At 47.6% G+C, this 15670-nt stretch overlaps 1 protein-coding gene across 1 annotated transcript in view; it reads left to right on the top strand.

The window, feature by feature from the left end:
- Window positions 1-1922: 1922 nt before the first annotated feature.
- Window positions 1923-15670, top strand: part of NPFFR1 (neuropeptide FF receptor 1) — a gene marked incomplete at its 3' end in the record, with an annotated part of 33944 nt that continues 20196 nt past the window's right edge. The window contains exon 1 of the mRNA XM_081268791.1: window positions 1923-2096. Coding sequence (XP_081124917.1) covers window positions 2090-2096 — 7 coding nt within the window. The 5' untranslated portion in view covers window positions 1923-2089. The remainder of the gene's footprint in view (window positions 2097-15670) is intronic.

Genomic DNA, 15670 nt, shown 5'->3' with positions numbered 1-15670 from the left:
AACTGGAGATCGGCACACCCTTTCTGAACTGGACCCCACCCCAGAATTGTGGGTAGAACTGTGCCAGGCTGTGACGTGAGCATGGGGAATGTGAGTGTTAAAATCTCCCCGATGAGGAGCCGGGTTGTGGCTCACTGGTAGGGCGCTTGCCTGGTATATATATAAATCTCCCTGATGATTCTAAAGTGCAGCAAAGTCTGGGAACCACCACCCTAAGAGCTATTCTAAAAACATGGGAGCAGAGAGCAGAGCATGGGAGAGGGGACAAATGGATGGGCAGGTGAGAGGAGTGGACAGGAGTACTCAGGCAGAGGGCACAAGAAAAGACAGGACAGAGAGATGCTCATGGAGGAGTGTGGTGTCTGGTGATGGAGGGAGAAGCAGTAGGACTGGGTCCTGAGTGGCTTGGATGGCGTGTGGAGGAGGTCAGGGTTAAAGCAGGAAACGCCTGGAAACCCACAGAGGACCGTAAGCAGGGGAGGGACACAACGACATTTGGGAAGATTCCTGGGGATGGTACGGTGCACAGGCCACAGGAAAGGCAAACCTTCATTCACTCACTCTTTCTTCATGTCTCCCACACTTGACTATGAGCTCTATGAGGGCAGGACCCTCGTGGAAGGGAAGAAGCCAAGAAATGTCCTGCTAGTGATTCTCTCCCTTGCTCACACATTAGAATCATCTGGGGAATTTTGAAAGCGCACAAATTCGCAAGCCCTATTCACAGGGATACAATTTGATTGGTCTGAACCCATTGTCAAGTGAGATTCAATTTGTCTACACAAGAGTCTCAGCACTGGTAATTTTTTTTAAAAGATGTTTATTTATTTTTTTAGTGGTAGCTGCACACAGTAACTTTATTTATATGTGGTGCTGAGGATCAAACCCAGGGCCTTGCACTGCTAGGTGAGCGCTCTACCACTGAGCCATAGCCACAGCCCCAGCACTGGTAATTTTGTTTTTTTAAACTGGCCTCATGTGATTCTAATGTATGAGCCAGGTTTGGGAACCACAGGTCTCTAGAGATGAAAGAAGTTTCAAAAGGGAACAGACTCCTGACTCCTAATTAGAGAAAGTAGTGGACCATTCACTTTATTTCATCTGCCTAGAACCTGGGATCTTCATTCACATGAGAAAATGGCATCTGCTGGGTGCCTGACAAGGACTTGAGATGGAGGGAGGGCGATGATGGACAATTAGAGACATTTGCTGAGCATCTACTGCGTGCTGGGCAGACATTTTTACAATGACACATTTACTCTCCTCAAAACCATCTTTAAAATGCAGAAACTGAGATTCAGGTGCAGGTAAGACACTTGCCCAGGGGTAAACATCTGGCAAGTGTTTAATTGTTTAATTGGGCTGATTAATTCCGAAGCCATGGGTCATATCTAGACATCCCCATTGTCCTGGGAGTGATCAGAGCTGATGGAGCCATCTCCCCTCTGAAGTCCTCCTTGTATCCACAGTTACCTCTGGTGCATCACCTTCTCAGGAGGACCCAGGATCCTGGACACCAGAGTAGATGGCTGGGCCAGGCTGAAAGGGGCACGGACAAAGAGTGGAGCGAGGCTGGGATGCGCGGGACGGGAGAGGGAGTTATTGGGCATGGTTGCCAGGGCTGCAGTAGGCAGTGTGTCCCATACTTTGGAGTTGTGCTTGGTCCTTGCGGTGAGAGTTCCGTGGGGGAAGCGGGACGGGGGCGCCCTCGCTCGGCCGGCACACGTGTGCCGGGTGCCATGGCGACGGCGCCGCGAACCCCTCCCGCACGTCCCCCCCGCCCCCCCACCCCCGGCCCCACTTGCGTCTGGCCGGGGAAGCGTGGGGCAGCAGGCGGCAGAGTCCAGCGGACAGCAGCGCAGCGCTGCGCGGGAGCGTCAGCTCCGACCCCAGGGGAGCGAGACGCGGGCACCGGCCTGGGCCTGCGAGCGCCCCCTGCGCGCCTCCACCCGTCTTGGACCAGACCAGACCCGCGGAGCGCAGAGGCAGCGCGCAGGGCTGGACAACCGAGCCCCTGCAGAGACCCTCTGCCCCTGCCGGCTGCCTGGCTCCATCAGAGACTGTCCCGGAACAGGCAAGAGTGGGAAGCATGGAGGGTAAGTGACCCCGGGGCTGGGGGCGAGGGTGGGGAGGTGTATTGATTCAAGAGTAGGGGGCAAGGGAATGAGGGAGCTCATCACCCGTGGCTGTTCAGAACCAGACACTGTGACACTGTGACACTGTGTGACAGTGATAGAGAGGGAGAGAGAAAGATCTGGGGGTGCCTCTGTGTCCATGATGTGTATGCGTGTGTGAGAGAGAAAGAGATATCTGGGGGTGTCTCTGTGTTTATGGTGTGTGTGTGTGCGTGCGCACGCGCGTGTGCTTGCCTGCTTGGGCACAATGTCCCATACCTGAGCAAAGGTTCATTTGAGACAGCTTGGCTATTGGCTTTAGGGAATTGTCACCAACTTTGCCTGTTTGCAGGGTGGGGGTGGCGGGAGAGATGGCATTCTAGAAGAGATTGCCTCCATGCAGAGAGAATTTCTCTCCCTGGGGGAAGGGGAGGTAAGGACCTAACCTCCAGACTTTAGGAGATAGTGGCCCAAGGCACAGGCAGCTGGCTCCAACTTATCAGGTGGGGTCTAGACCCCTCTCTCAGCCCATGTGGATGACGGGAACTGCATTTAGGCTGAGAAACTGGAGGACTGAGCACTGGTCCACTAGCTTGCAGGGTGTCTCTGAGATGGTGCCTAAACCTTTCTGTGCCACCGGAGAGCCATCTGTTGCATGGAGGAACTTACATTCAGCTGGCTTCCCAGGTTGGCGGTGAGGATAAAATAAGACAAGATGTGTTGTACAAATTCATGCCAGTAAGAGAAGGCTCTGCAAGAGGAAGAAAATTTTGACATTCCAATAAGTAATTGGAAATACTGCTGTCAAGAGTGAGAAGAGGGCTTTATGGAAGAGGCTGTAAGGCTGCACTTGTAGCTTTCCATTGAGCTAGGGTTTGAAAAGCACGCACCATAGATGCAGGGATGGATTTGGAAGACCGGCACTGAAGCCCCAGTGAACAGAAACCGGGGGAAACTGGAAAGGACAGAGCAAAGAGCTTTGCCAGTCTAAGCAAGGACAAGAAGGAATCTGCTCTGCTCAGGGCTTGGGGCTAAAGGGCAGGCAGAGTAGTGCTCAGGCCATTTTCCTTCACATTGGGAAATGAAGAGCATAAGGAGAAAATTGAAACCTAAGATCGGTGAATGATGGGAAGAGGGCCCTGAGCCACCTACAATAAGTTCACCCCTTAAAACCCAGATACATGACATCCCAGAGAGCCAGAGGTGTTTGCAGATGTAATCATTGCCTTAAAGGAAATTACAGTGAATAAAAAAAGTGCCTGAAAACAGAAGATGGGCAAGTGTCCTGATTTTCAAAAAAGAGGGAAAGATAATGTATTTTTAAAAACCTGTAAAGCGCTAAGATTAATATTGACCTCTATTAAATTTCCAGAAGAAATGATTGGACACAGAGTGAACACTTAGGAGACAATAAAGCAATCGAACATCTCAGAATTTTTTTCAAAGGGAGCCGCCCTGCATGCTTGCAAATACGTATGCCTGAGCATGTTCAAAATTGGAAGCCATTTAGATGCCTGTAAATTAAATAAATTAAATAAAAGAGGAGGCACATCCACGATGGCTTACATTAAATGTGCTTTGGATTTTATTTATTGACATGGAAATATGTTCACTGCCCACTGGGAACAGATTATGTCATGTGAGTTTATATGACGTACAAATAATAAGAGTCCTAAAAAAGTAGGTTTTAGAACACATGTATGATCCCTTTTATGTGAAATTACACCGGCTTATTACTGGAGAGAATAATTTATATTGGAGAGAATAATTTATACTGAATATGAATTTACATGCAAAGAGATAGTCCCTAACATCTGCATTTGGATTCTCCTGCTTGTAACAACAGACCCTTGGGCTGGGGCTGGGGCTGGGGCTTAGTGGTAGGGCACTTGCCTAGCATGTGTGAAGCACTGGATTTGATCCTCAGCACCACATTAAAAAAATAGGTAAAATAAAGTTATTTTTAAAATACCCTAAGAAGAGAATGTGGATACAGGGGGTTCCTTTGGGAGCTGATGTGGGGAAGCAGAAGTGAAGGAATGAAAAGAGTGAGAAAGGAAAGGAAAACAGCAGGGGATAGGTGTATGAGGGCTAGGGATGAGCACTTACCTAGTGCATGGAAGCCCCTGGGTTCAATCCCAAGTACAGAAAAAATAAATAAATAAATAAAATAAAGGGAGGAAAGAAAGAAATGGGTGCATTCATGAACTAATTTTAGCCGTGGCAGTTGGGGCCTCCATCTTGCTAGGGACTCCCTGAGCAAAGTACAGAATGCACTGGTAATTTGCCCCACGTGAAATGAGATGTCACCGGCCATGAGTCCCTCCCTGTTGGTTGAGGGTCGCCCTGCTCCTACAGTTCTGCGTCATTCCTGTTTGTGGCTTTAGAAAAAGTAAAGCAGAGAGACCCCGGGGTGCAGGCTTGATAGGGTATTGGCAGAGCAAGGAAGTGTCCACCCCAGTTGAAATCTTTGGGCCAAGAGGAGGTGGCACCAAGCATCATAAACGCAGCAGCCAGCCAGGTTACCTCTGGGTGCGAGGTTTCAGGGGTGTTTCCTCTCTCTTTTATTGTGCTCAGCACTGTTTTATAACAAGCTCATCATTTTAAATAAAAAGGAAACAAAACCCAACATTTTCGGAGCTGGGGCTGTAACTCAGTGGTAGAGAGAGCACTTGCCTAGCATGCATGAGACCTGGGTTCTATGCCCGGCACCAAAGAAATAGAAAACAACTTCTTTTCAAAAAGAAAGATGATAATATAGTGCTCATTAGTAGCCTATATCAGAGCTCACTAAGAACAAATTAGGCAAAACCTGCCAAGTCTCCCCTTTCAGACTGTGTTTCCGAGAGGTAAAAAGATGAATTACAGCAGTTTAACAGGATGCTGCAAAGATCTGTCAAGAAAACCCTGTGAACTGATAGACAAGGACGCTGGAGGACTGACAATGGGGGTTTCATTAAAGATTTGGTAGCAGTCCCTGGGTCCCTTAGAGGGAAAATAAGAGGCATGTTTTATCCAATCCGCAGCTAGGAGACGCAGCTCCCCCAGTGCAACAGATTCAAGATGTAAGTTAGTCACGATATATGGAATGCTGGGTTGAAAGCAAGGAAATAAACTATAAATGTACAAAACATACATGAAAATGTGGAGTCCTGAGTGTAGATCCACAAAGCCAGTGGTATACAGTTACCATGAGGGATCTCTGGCTTGTGCCCTTGAGAAAAAATACTGAGGGAGGGGATCAAAATGAGTTGATGATGGGCTCGGGAGCCTGAGGCAAGAGGATCACAAGTTCAAAGCCAGCCTCAGCAACTTAGCAAAGCCCTAAGCAACTCAGTGAGACCCTGTCCCTAAATAAAATATAAGAAAGGGCTGTGGATGTGGCTCAGTAGTTAATTGCCCCTGGGCTCAATCTCAGGTACCAAAAAAAAAGGTGGATGATGAGATGGGTCTGGAGCCCCTCTTTCTGGAGCTGGAGATCCTGGAATGTGAGGGTGGGAAGGTAAGCTTCAGGGAATGGTGCTGGGGACAGGGGCTCCCCCTTGTTCTGTGTAGCTCCAGGGAACAGAACAAGAACTGACGTGCAAAACAATTCATGTCAACACCAGGAAGATATTTCCATCACTCAGAGCTGGCCTAGAAGCTGTCTCCTCACCAACTCTCATTATCCAGTGTGAAAGAGGTCTGATTACTGACTGGGGAGAGGAGAAACTCTGGGGTGGCTGTACCAGAAGTGTGGCCTAGACGGATGCCCGAGGGCCCAGAAGCCTTCTCCCAATGCTTGGAGACAGACACTGCAGTTTGCTGAGGTCCCTGCAGAGTAGCTGGGGCCAGTGAGTCTGCCACCCACCTCCACCTTCTCTGCTTGTCCCTGACTGTGGTGTATGCAATGGGTAAGGCAGCAGGACAGCAAATCAGATCCGCTCCCCAGTCCCATCCCATCCTGACCCCAATGTAGTAGTGGCTTCCTAGAAGCCCCTGGTGGCCTCCACAGCTGCCTACCCAACCTGGGAGCTCTGCGACTGAGAGATGTATACCCACACTGGCCCCAGGCCATACCAGCAGGGAGGCAGACCACGCATGGGAAGGGGGCCCCTGGAGAGAGGAGCCAGCCAACTGGTCTCCCTCCAGCTCAGCACACAGTAGCCTCTTGGAGGTCCAGGAATGTGACATCCCTTAGAAATGCTGCTCCTGGAGTCACTGTGCCCTCCCCTTTTCCATAAAGCACTTGATCACCCTGGAGCTGACTATCGAGTCTGGGAGGAGGGCATGGAGACAGCACTGTCCCTCTTTAGCAGATGATAAAACAGAGGCCCAGCACATACAGCTTGCCTTGCTCTGCTGACTCTTTCTGCTCAAATGACCCAGATCCTGGGCTCACTCCAGGACCACAGCCTCCACAGAGTCCATCCATGCAGCTCTAAAGACCTGCACCTTCCTGTCTGGCTGGGTGTGAGGAATCTCATCGTCTGCAGCTGGGGAAGCAGAGGCTGGGTGTGTGTAGTTTGGGTTCTCACTGGGGCCTGGGCTACGGGATGACCATGTCCTGCTTCTAGCAGTGAGTTGAGGAGATGTTGAGTATTTCAGCTCAATCATTGAATCATCGTGTGGCTCATTCAACTGCAAAGACTCCAGGCACTTACAACCAGGACAGGCCGGTGGAAACGGCTGCTCATCCCTGATTTTATACGTAAGGAAACTGAGGCACAATAACTGGAACCCAAAATATGGCTCATTTTGACCAGTTCTGCTTAAGATACAAACATAAGAGACAGAAATTCAGTCTCCTCAAATGCTTTTTGCTGCTGTCTCATTAATAACTGAAATTGCATCAAGAGCTTTGCATTTTCTGATTGAAGTTTTCACTCCTTTTGAAATTCAAATGGCCAAAAGATACACAGCCCTGTGAGCTGTTGTGAGTCATTTCCCCATCCATGTGAACAAATTTATCAGTCTTTCCTAAACAAGATCCCAGTAAGGATGGGGAGAGAGAGAACATAAGTAACTCGGGACAGGGATGCTGAGATTTGGGGCAGTGATGCCTATTGGGAAGTACTTGGTGGAGGAAGAATGGATCTCAAAGGGCTTAGGTGTCCTCTTTGATTATTCCTCAAATAAGCCCACAGTAGCTCTGGTTCTCCCTGTGGCCACTGTATTCCTTTGTCTGCAGGCAAAGTTTTAAATGATACATATAGTATTCATGGCATTTCCTTTGTAGCAGGATGCTCAGCAAGACAAGGTCCTCTCCAAATCAAGGTTCCCTTGTGGCTGCTAATGGGCACTGGAAGGCTTTAGAGGTGACTAATGGCACTCAGAGAGGATGTAAAAATGGTAGGATATGGCAGATGCAGAGTTCGAGGACCCTGAAATCTGGAGTCAAGTAAAATCTAGGACTCCACCACTACTGCACACCCTGCATTTTGACAAGTTTTTTTTATATGTTTATTTTATTTTGTCTTTGTGCTTTGATTTTCTGTGAAATGACAATATTTCTCCTGTCCTTGTCAGAGATAGCTTGGTGCTGTACAAAATGTATTTTAATAGTAATGAAAACAATATATGAATCAGAGCCTGTGTGATACAGCTAAAGCAGTTCTTGGAGGAAAATTCATAGCCTTCAGAACCTGTGGTAATTATCAACACTCATTGATCATCTCTGTGTTCTAGGCCATTTGTCTGTGGGTCAATTCTGTGGTGAATGAAGCATGGCTTCTATCCCTAAGGCATGTATAACTTAGAGGGAAAACCCTCTATGCCCAGCTGAAGTAAGAAGTGAAATGCTGAGGTTGGGGATTTGGCTCAGTGGCAGAGCTCTTGCCTGGCATACACAAGGCCCTGAGTTCAGATGTTGGCCCTGGGGGGAAAAATGGCTGGGAGGGTGGGGGGAGAAGTGAAGAGAAGTGAAATGTGAGTAGCTCTACAGGTAGATGTAGTAGACAGTCACAGAACACAGAGAGGGAGCTCTGGGGATGTACTTGGCTTTACCAAGAGCAAGAAAGAGGTAATCCTGTGTCCTTCATCCCCTTTTCTTTCTCTTCCTCTCCTCCTTTATGTCATCTTCTCCTTTTCCTCCTCCTTTGCTACCGCCTTCTTCCTCTTCCTCTTCCTCTTCCTCTTCTCCTTCTTTTTCTCCTTCTCCCTTCCTCCTCCTCCTCCTCCTCCTCCTCCTCCTCCTCCTCCTCCTTCTCCTTGTACTGGGCATTGAACCCATGGGTACTTTACCACTGACCTACATCCCCAGCCCTTTAATTTTTTAAAATTTTGAGACAGGGTCTCACTGAATTGTTGAGGGTGGCCTCAAACTTGCAATCCTCCTCTCTCAGCCTCTCCAGTGAATGAGATTACAGGCATGCACTCTTGCCTGTGGCCCCTTAAATCTCTTGTACCCCTCTTCCCACTTTCTAAGGTTCAGAATTCCTTCAATGGACTGAGAGTATAGACTTAATTAATATGTGATAAAGGCAATTCGATTTTCCCTGAGAGCTAAAGGACTTGAACCAGAATCTTTTCTGAATATAGGTTTTCATGGGTAACATGGAGAAAATCACAGAACTCTTGGAGGAAGTGAAGAAAAATGAAAAGGCTTCAGAGAAGACAAGGGAAAGCACATGTGTGATGTGTACACACCACACACACACACACATACCACACACACACATACCACACACACACATACCACACACACACATACCACACACACACAGTACACACCACACACACATGCACACACACACACCACACACACGCACACACCACACACACCACACACTACACACACACACACCACACACACACGCACACTACACACACACACATACCACACACACACACGCACACACACACACACCACATACTACACACACACACACACCACACACACGCACAAACCACACACACGCACACACCACACACACAACACACACACACACACACACACACACACACACACACACACGGCTTGTTTGGGGCTCCTATCAGCTTCCCCAGCAACTTGACCCTCAACTCTTTGGCCTTTGCTGACCTAGACGATTCTTGGAAGCCCCACTTGCTCCTACTTACCAAGAAGGGACCAGGCCTACAAAATCCATGCTGCTGTGTGAGTGTCTGGGCTCTGGCAGGGCAGGAGGAGGCTGTGGCCTCAAGAGGCCTCCTTCCTTGTGTGTCCCCCTGCGCCTTTCACTCTCTCAAGCAGCCCCCCACACGGACCCAGCCCAGCTCACTACCTTGGGAACTGACCCAAAAGAACTGACACAGCACCAAGGCCCCTCAGTTCCCTCATGGCTGCCTGGCAGATAGTTAATGCGGTCAAGAAAGAGCCCCTGGTCTGTGAGGCCCTTTAGAGTCTGATGTCTCTCTGAGCCCACAGCGGGGAAAAGGTGAGACGCGCCGGGCATCTACATTTGAGAGCTAAGGAGCACACAGGGATGAACTGGATCTCCCCACTTCACACACGAGTACGAAGAGGGGTTAGAGCCCCCATCACCAACCCCAGGGATGTGTGTACACACCACACTCACACACAAAGTCTCTCTATCTAAACTGTACAAAAGCAGCTTCAAGACAAAGAGTCCCAAGCTTCTCCTTCAAACTGAATTCTTGGCCTTGCCAGTGGCAATCATTAGGATGGCCCTGCAGGCCACGCTTTCCAGGTCAGGGTGCTTGCCTCTCTGTGCAGCCCTGTGTCCACAGAAGCCCACAGGACTTGTTAAGAGTGGGGGAGCAGAAGCCTTAGGGTCCTATGGCACAATTTCTGCCTAACCCTTCTTCCACTGTCATTTTTTTTATGGGGGTGTGGACAGAGGTACCAGGATTAAACTCAGAGGCGCTTAACCACTGAGCCACATCCCTAACCCTTTTCTATATTTTATTTACAGGCAAGTTCTCACTAAGTTGCTTAGGGCCCCACTAAGTTGCTGAAGCTGGCTTTGAACTTGCGATTCTCCTGCCTCAGGCTCCCAAACTGCTAGGATTACAGATGTGCACCACCACGCCTGGCTCATCCTTGGGATTCTGACCCTGAACTGTGCAAATCCCTAGGAGGGCCAAGGATGATTGATTTAATCACTTTGTACGAGCCAAGGCACGGGGGTTACAAGCAACAAAAATTGGGGCTGGGTAGTTTCAGCAACAATGGAAATTTATTGGAAGGGATCAGGTAGGTCATCCAATGAGAGGAAAAGATGGGTTGCCAGGACCCAGATTCAAATTCAAAGCAAAAGAGGGCTGGGCACAGTGGCACACACCTGTAATCCCAGTGGCTCAGAAGGCTGAGGCAGAAGGAGCGCAAGTTCAAGGCTGGCCTGGGCAACTTGATTAGGACCTAAATAGCTCAGTGAGACCCTGTCTCTAAATAAAAATACAAAATAGGGCTGGGGATGTGGCTCAGTGGTCGAATGCCCCAAATTCAATCCCTGGTACCCATCCCCCCAAAAAATTTTAAAAGGGTAGGGGATGGTGGATCAGTGGTTAAGCACCTCTGGGTTCAATCCCAGGTATCCCCCCCCAATAAAAAAAGAAGTTCAAAGCAAAAGAAGTCCAATTGGGCATCCTTTAGCCAAGCGTAGGTCCAAACTCCTGATTGACAAGAGCAGCATGAAGGAGGACTGGCTTCCCAAGGGAAAAGTCACAATGCTAGAAAGAACAGCAATGGCTACAGTGAGCCAGGTCTCCAGTGCTCACTGCTGCCTGAAAGAGTGTGTCAGACGCTGAATACTCTTTCTGGGAGAGGATCCAGCGCTGTCCTCTGGACAGGGACCATTCCACAGTGTATGAAGAGTAAAGTCTCTGCTCATGAATGAAAAGGCATTGATCTCCGAGAGTTTGGTGACCTCTAAAATGTTAACCCCCTCAAACCTTGGACCTTGGGTGGGGAGAGACCATACATTCAGTGGTTTTCATATTTGTACATGGATATCACCAGTGGAGAATTTTTTAAAATACCAATGCTTAAATACCACTCCAAGAAATTCTGATTCATTCACGATGGGTGTGGGTCGGGGAGGGAATCTGCATTGTGATATTCCAGGTAATTATGATATGAATCAAAGCTGAGAACCACTGACTTAGTGTTTGATCCCATATATCAGAGTTTCTTTTGGATGAGGTAATTCAAATGCAAGCTAGGAAAAAGGAAAATAAAAATCACTTGATGAAGCACCCTCTGAACAAACACTGTTAATTTTTAAAAGTTCATCTACAGTTCACACGAACACATGCACACTTTTATATGGAATAAGGACTCACAGTGCATGTGTACACTATTCTGTGACCATTACAACCCACCGTCAACATTTTCCCCCGTGTCTCTAGACGTCCTTAGGATAAATCTCTAGACGTGGAATGACGGGGTCTGGGAGCAGGTCCCTTGCCAGGGTGCTGGATGGATGTGCCTCTGCAGTGGAGGCTCAGCTGGTTGTTGTTCCCCCTGCTGTGCAGAGCCACATGCCAGCCCTCCCTCAGCGCTTTTCATCTTTGCCAATCTGATTGATGAAAAGGTTACCCTGATGTTCTTTTCTAAATGGCACGTCTTACGTTACCAATGAACTTTTTGTTTCATGTGATTCTTATCCATGTGTCCTATTTTGAGCTTTGGGCCCTTGGCAGCCCTAGTGTGGCATTCTTCAATGGATCCAGTGCCTGTGTTTAGCTGCAGGCTCTCAGGAGTTGGCCTGGCCAGAATGGGTGAACCTGTCTTTGGTCTGTAGCTGAGCTCTGATGCGTTACCAAGACAAACCAGCAGGTGGCAGCAACGATGACGTTCTGAGTGCTAGGGCTGAGCGCCCAGGGACACACCGAAACCTGTTCTGGACTAAGCTCCTTTATTTATTTATTTTTTATTGGTTGTTCACAACATTACAAAGCTCTTGACATATCATATTTCAAACATTAGAATCAAGTGGGTTATGAACTCCCATTTTTACCCCAAATACAGATTGCACAATCACATCGGTTACACATCGACATTTTTACATACTGCCATATTAGTGACTGTTGTATTCTGCTACCTTTCCTATCCTCTACTATCCCCCCTCCCCTCCCCTCCCATCTTCTCTCTCTACCCCATCTACTGTAATTCATTTCCCTCCATGTTTGTTATCCCATTCCCCTCACAACCTCTTATATGTAATTTTGTATAACAATGAGGGTCTCCCTCCATTTCCATGTAATTTCCCTTTTCTCTCCCTTTCCCTCCCACCGCATGTCTCTGTTTAATGTTAATCTTTTCTTCCTGCTCTTCCTCCCTGCTCTGTTCTTAGTTGCTCTCATTATATCAAAGAAGACATTTGGTATTTGTTTTTTAGGGATTGGCTAGCTTCACTGAGCATAATCTGCTCTAGTGCCATCCATTTCCCTGCAAATTCCATGATTTTGTCATTTTTTAGTGCTGTGTAATACTCCATGGTGTATAGATGCCACATTTTTTTTTATCCATTCATCTATTGAAGGGCATCTGGGTTGATTCCACAGTCTAGCAATTGTGAATTGTCCTGCTATGAACATCGATGTGGCAGTATCCCTGTAGTGTGCTCTTTTAAGGTCTTCAGGGAATAGTCCGAGAAGGGCAATAGCTGGGTCAAATGGTGGTTCCATTCCCAGCTTTCCCAGGAATCTCCATACTGCTTTCCAAGTTGGCTGCACCAATTTGCAGTCCTACCAGCAGTGTACAAGAGTACCCTTTTCTCCACATCCTCGCCAGCACTTGTTGTTGTTTGACTTCATAGTGGCTGCCAATCTTACTGGGGTGAGGTGGTATCTTAGGGTGGTTTTGATTTGCATTTCTCTGATTGCTAGAGATGGTGAGCATTTTTTCATGTACTTGTTGATGGATTGTATGTCCTCCTCTGAGAAGTGTCTGTTCAGGTCCTTGGCCTATTTGTTGATTGGGTTATTTGTTATCTTATTGTCTAATTTTTTGAGTTCTTTGTATACTCTGGATATTAGGGCTCTATCTGAAGTGTGAGGAGTAAAGATTTGTTCCCAGGATGTAGGCTCCCTATTTACCTCTCTTATTGTTTCTCTTGCTGAGAAAAAACTTTTCAGTTTAATTAAGTCCCATTTGTTGATTCTTGTTATTAACTCTTGTGCTATGGGTGTCCTATTAAGGAATTTGGAGCCTGACCCCACAATATGTAGATCGGAGCCAACTTTTTCTTCTATCAGACGGAGAGTCTCTGATTTGATATCAAGCTCCTTGATCCACTTTGACTTGACTTTTGTGCATGGCGAGAGGAGGGGATTCAGTTTCATTTTGTTGCATATGGATTTCCAGTTTTCCCAACACCATTTGTTGAAGATGCTATCCTTTCTCCATTGCATGTTTTTAGCTCCTTTATCAAATATAAGATAGTTGTAGCTTTGTGGATTAGTCTCTGTGTCCTCTATTCTGTACCATTGGTCCACCTGCCTGTTTTGGTACCAGTACCATGCTGTTTTTGTCACTATTGCTCTGTAGTATAGTTTGAAATCTGGTATCACTATACCGCCTGATTCACACTTCCTGCTTAGCATTGCTTTTGCTCTTCTGGGTCTTTTGTTTTTCCAGATGAATTTCATGATTGCTAAGCTCCTTTATGGGGAGTTGCTTTCTCTCACAGGCATCCTTCAGGCTTCTGGGGGCCCCAAACTAGGTTTATAAAAATACTACACCCACATCCATTGTGTAATGGTTCTCAGGACTGCTGCTAGGCGGATCTGTAGTGAGTGCCCGGGGGTGGTGCTCTTACCCTTTTGGTTTTAACATGAGGAATCTGGATTTCAGAGAGGCGGCACGACCTGCCCTAGGTCATAGCCAGGTAATGTTGTATTTCTATTTTAAAGATGAGACACCAAGTTCCCCCAGAGGTGAGGAAACAGGAAGGAGGGCAGGGATATCCCCACGTGTGTTGGATTCACTGCCAGGTGTTGGTCCAAGTCCTGCTGTGGTTCTCAAAGCTGGTGCGGGGATCTGAATCACCTGGAGGATACTTTTTTAAAAATACTTTTTTTTTTTTTTTTTTTGTAGTCCAGGGCCTTGTGCCTGCTAGGCAACCACTCTATCACCCAGCTGCACCTCCAGCCAAAGCTTTAAAATTTAAAACAAAGACAACTGAGCTCCAGCTGTCTGGGTTTTCGGTTCCCTAGGTCAAGGATGAAGCCAAGATGTCTGTTTCTAACAAGTCCCAGGTGGTACTGATGCTGCTGGTTGGGGAGGGGCATGCTTTGAGAACCTCTGTGACCTGACCTCGCCAAACCAGCCTTCAGTGGCCTAGAGCTTGCTCTCTAAGGTCATCAGAGTACCCTGGACACAACCATCATAACATCCTGAGACCTCCAGGAAGCTCCACCTGTAGGGGAACGGCTTAATTGGGTTCAGGGGATGAAAATTTCACAGTATGTAACCACAAGGGCACTTGTCAGATCTCCGGACGGATAAGTCCAGGATGTTAATGAGCTTCTGGCTACTGGCACGGAGCTCAAGTGGGGTGGAGGCAGGCAGGGCTTTGCCAGGAATAGGGAGATTTTCCTCCTTGAGAATGGATCAGTGTGCAGTGCTGGGAGCTGGGCTAGGTCTAGAGACAGATGTCCAAGCTCAGCAGAGGCACTGGAGATGGCCAGGATGGCTCCCAGACACTTCCCAGGGACAGGCTTTGGAAAATGAGCTCATTTGAGAGCCAAAGGAAGCAGGGTGGTGGGGGGCAGGACAGGCTGGGGTCTAGTCTGAAAGGTTCTGGCAATGTTCTCTGCTTATCCACACCCACAGACGTTCCCTAGTCATAGGGACTGATTCAGGGTTGAGGCTCAGCCCGGTGAGCTGCCTAGGAAGGGTCCCAAAGGCCTCTCCTGGGGTTCTTTCTGGAGGGGCCTGGAGAAGGCCTTCCAATGTAGCATTGCCTGCTGCAGGCAGCACCCTGTCGCCTGAGGTCAGGACCCACCCTCTCTTCCCTTTCTGCTTCCTATAAATATGTATTCATTCCATTATTGTTGATTGTTTATTGAACTCTTTTTTTTAAAATTTTTTTTTATTGGTTGTTCACAACATTACAAAGCTCTTGACATATCATATTTCATACATTAGATTGAAGTGGGTTATGAACCCCCAATTTTACCCCAAATGCAGATTGCAGAATCACGTCGGTTACACATCCACAATTTTACATAATGCCCTATTAGTAATTGTTGTATTCTGCTACCTTTCCTATCCCCTACTATCCCCCCTCCCCTCCCCTCCCATCTTCTCTCTCTACCCCATCTACTGTAATTCATTTCTCTCCTTGTTTATTTTCCCATTCCCCTCACAACCTCTTATATGTAATTTTGTATAGCAATGAGGGTCTCCCTTCATTTCCATGCAATTTCCCTTTTCTCTCCCTTTCCCTCCCACTCATGTCTCTGTTTAATGTTAATCTTTTCTTCCTACTCTTCCTACCTGCTCTGTTCATAGGTGCTCTCATTATATCAAAGAAGACATTTGGTATTTGTTTTTTAGGGATTGGCTAGCTTCACTAAGCATAATCTGCTCTAGTGCCATCCATTTCCCTGCAAATTCCATGATTTTGTCATTTTTTAGTGCTGCATAG

The sequence above is a fragment of the Spermophilus citellus genome (assembly GCF_964194105.1).
Source record: "Spermophilus citellus genome assembly, chromosome: 15".
Classification (NCBI taxonomy): domain Eukaryota; kingdom Metazoa; phylum Chordata; class Mammalia; order Rodentia; family Sciuridae; genus Spermophilus; species Spermophilus citellus.
This window is presented reverse-complemented; position numbering and strand designations above follow the sequence as displayed.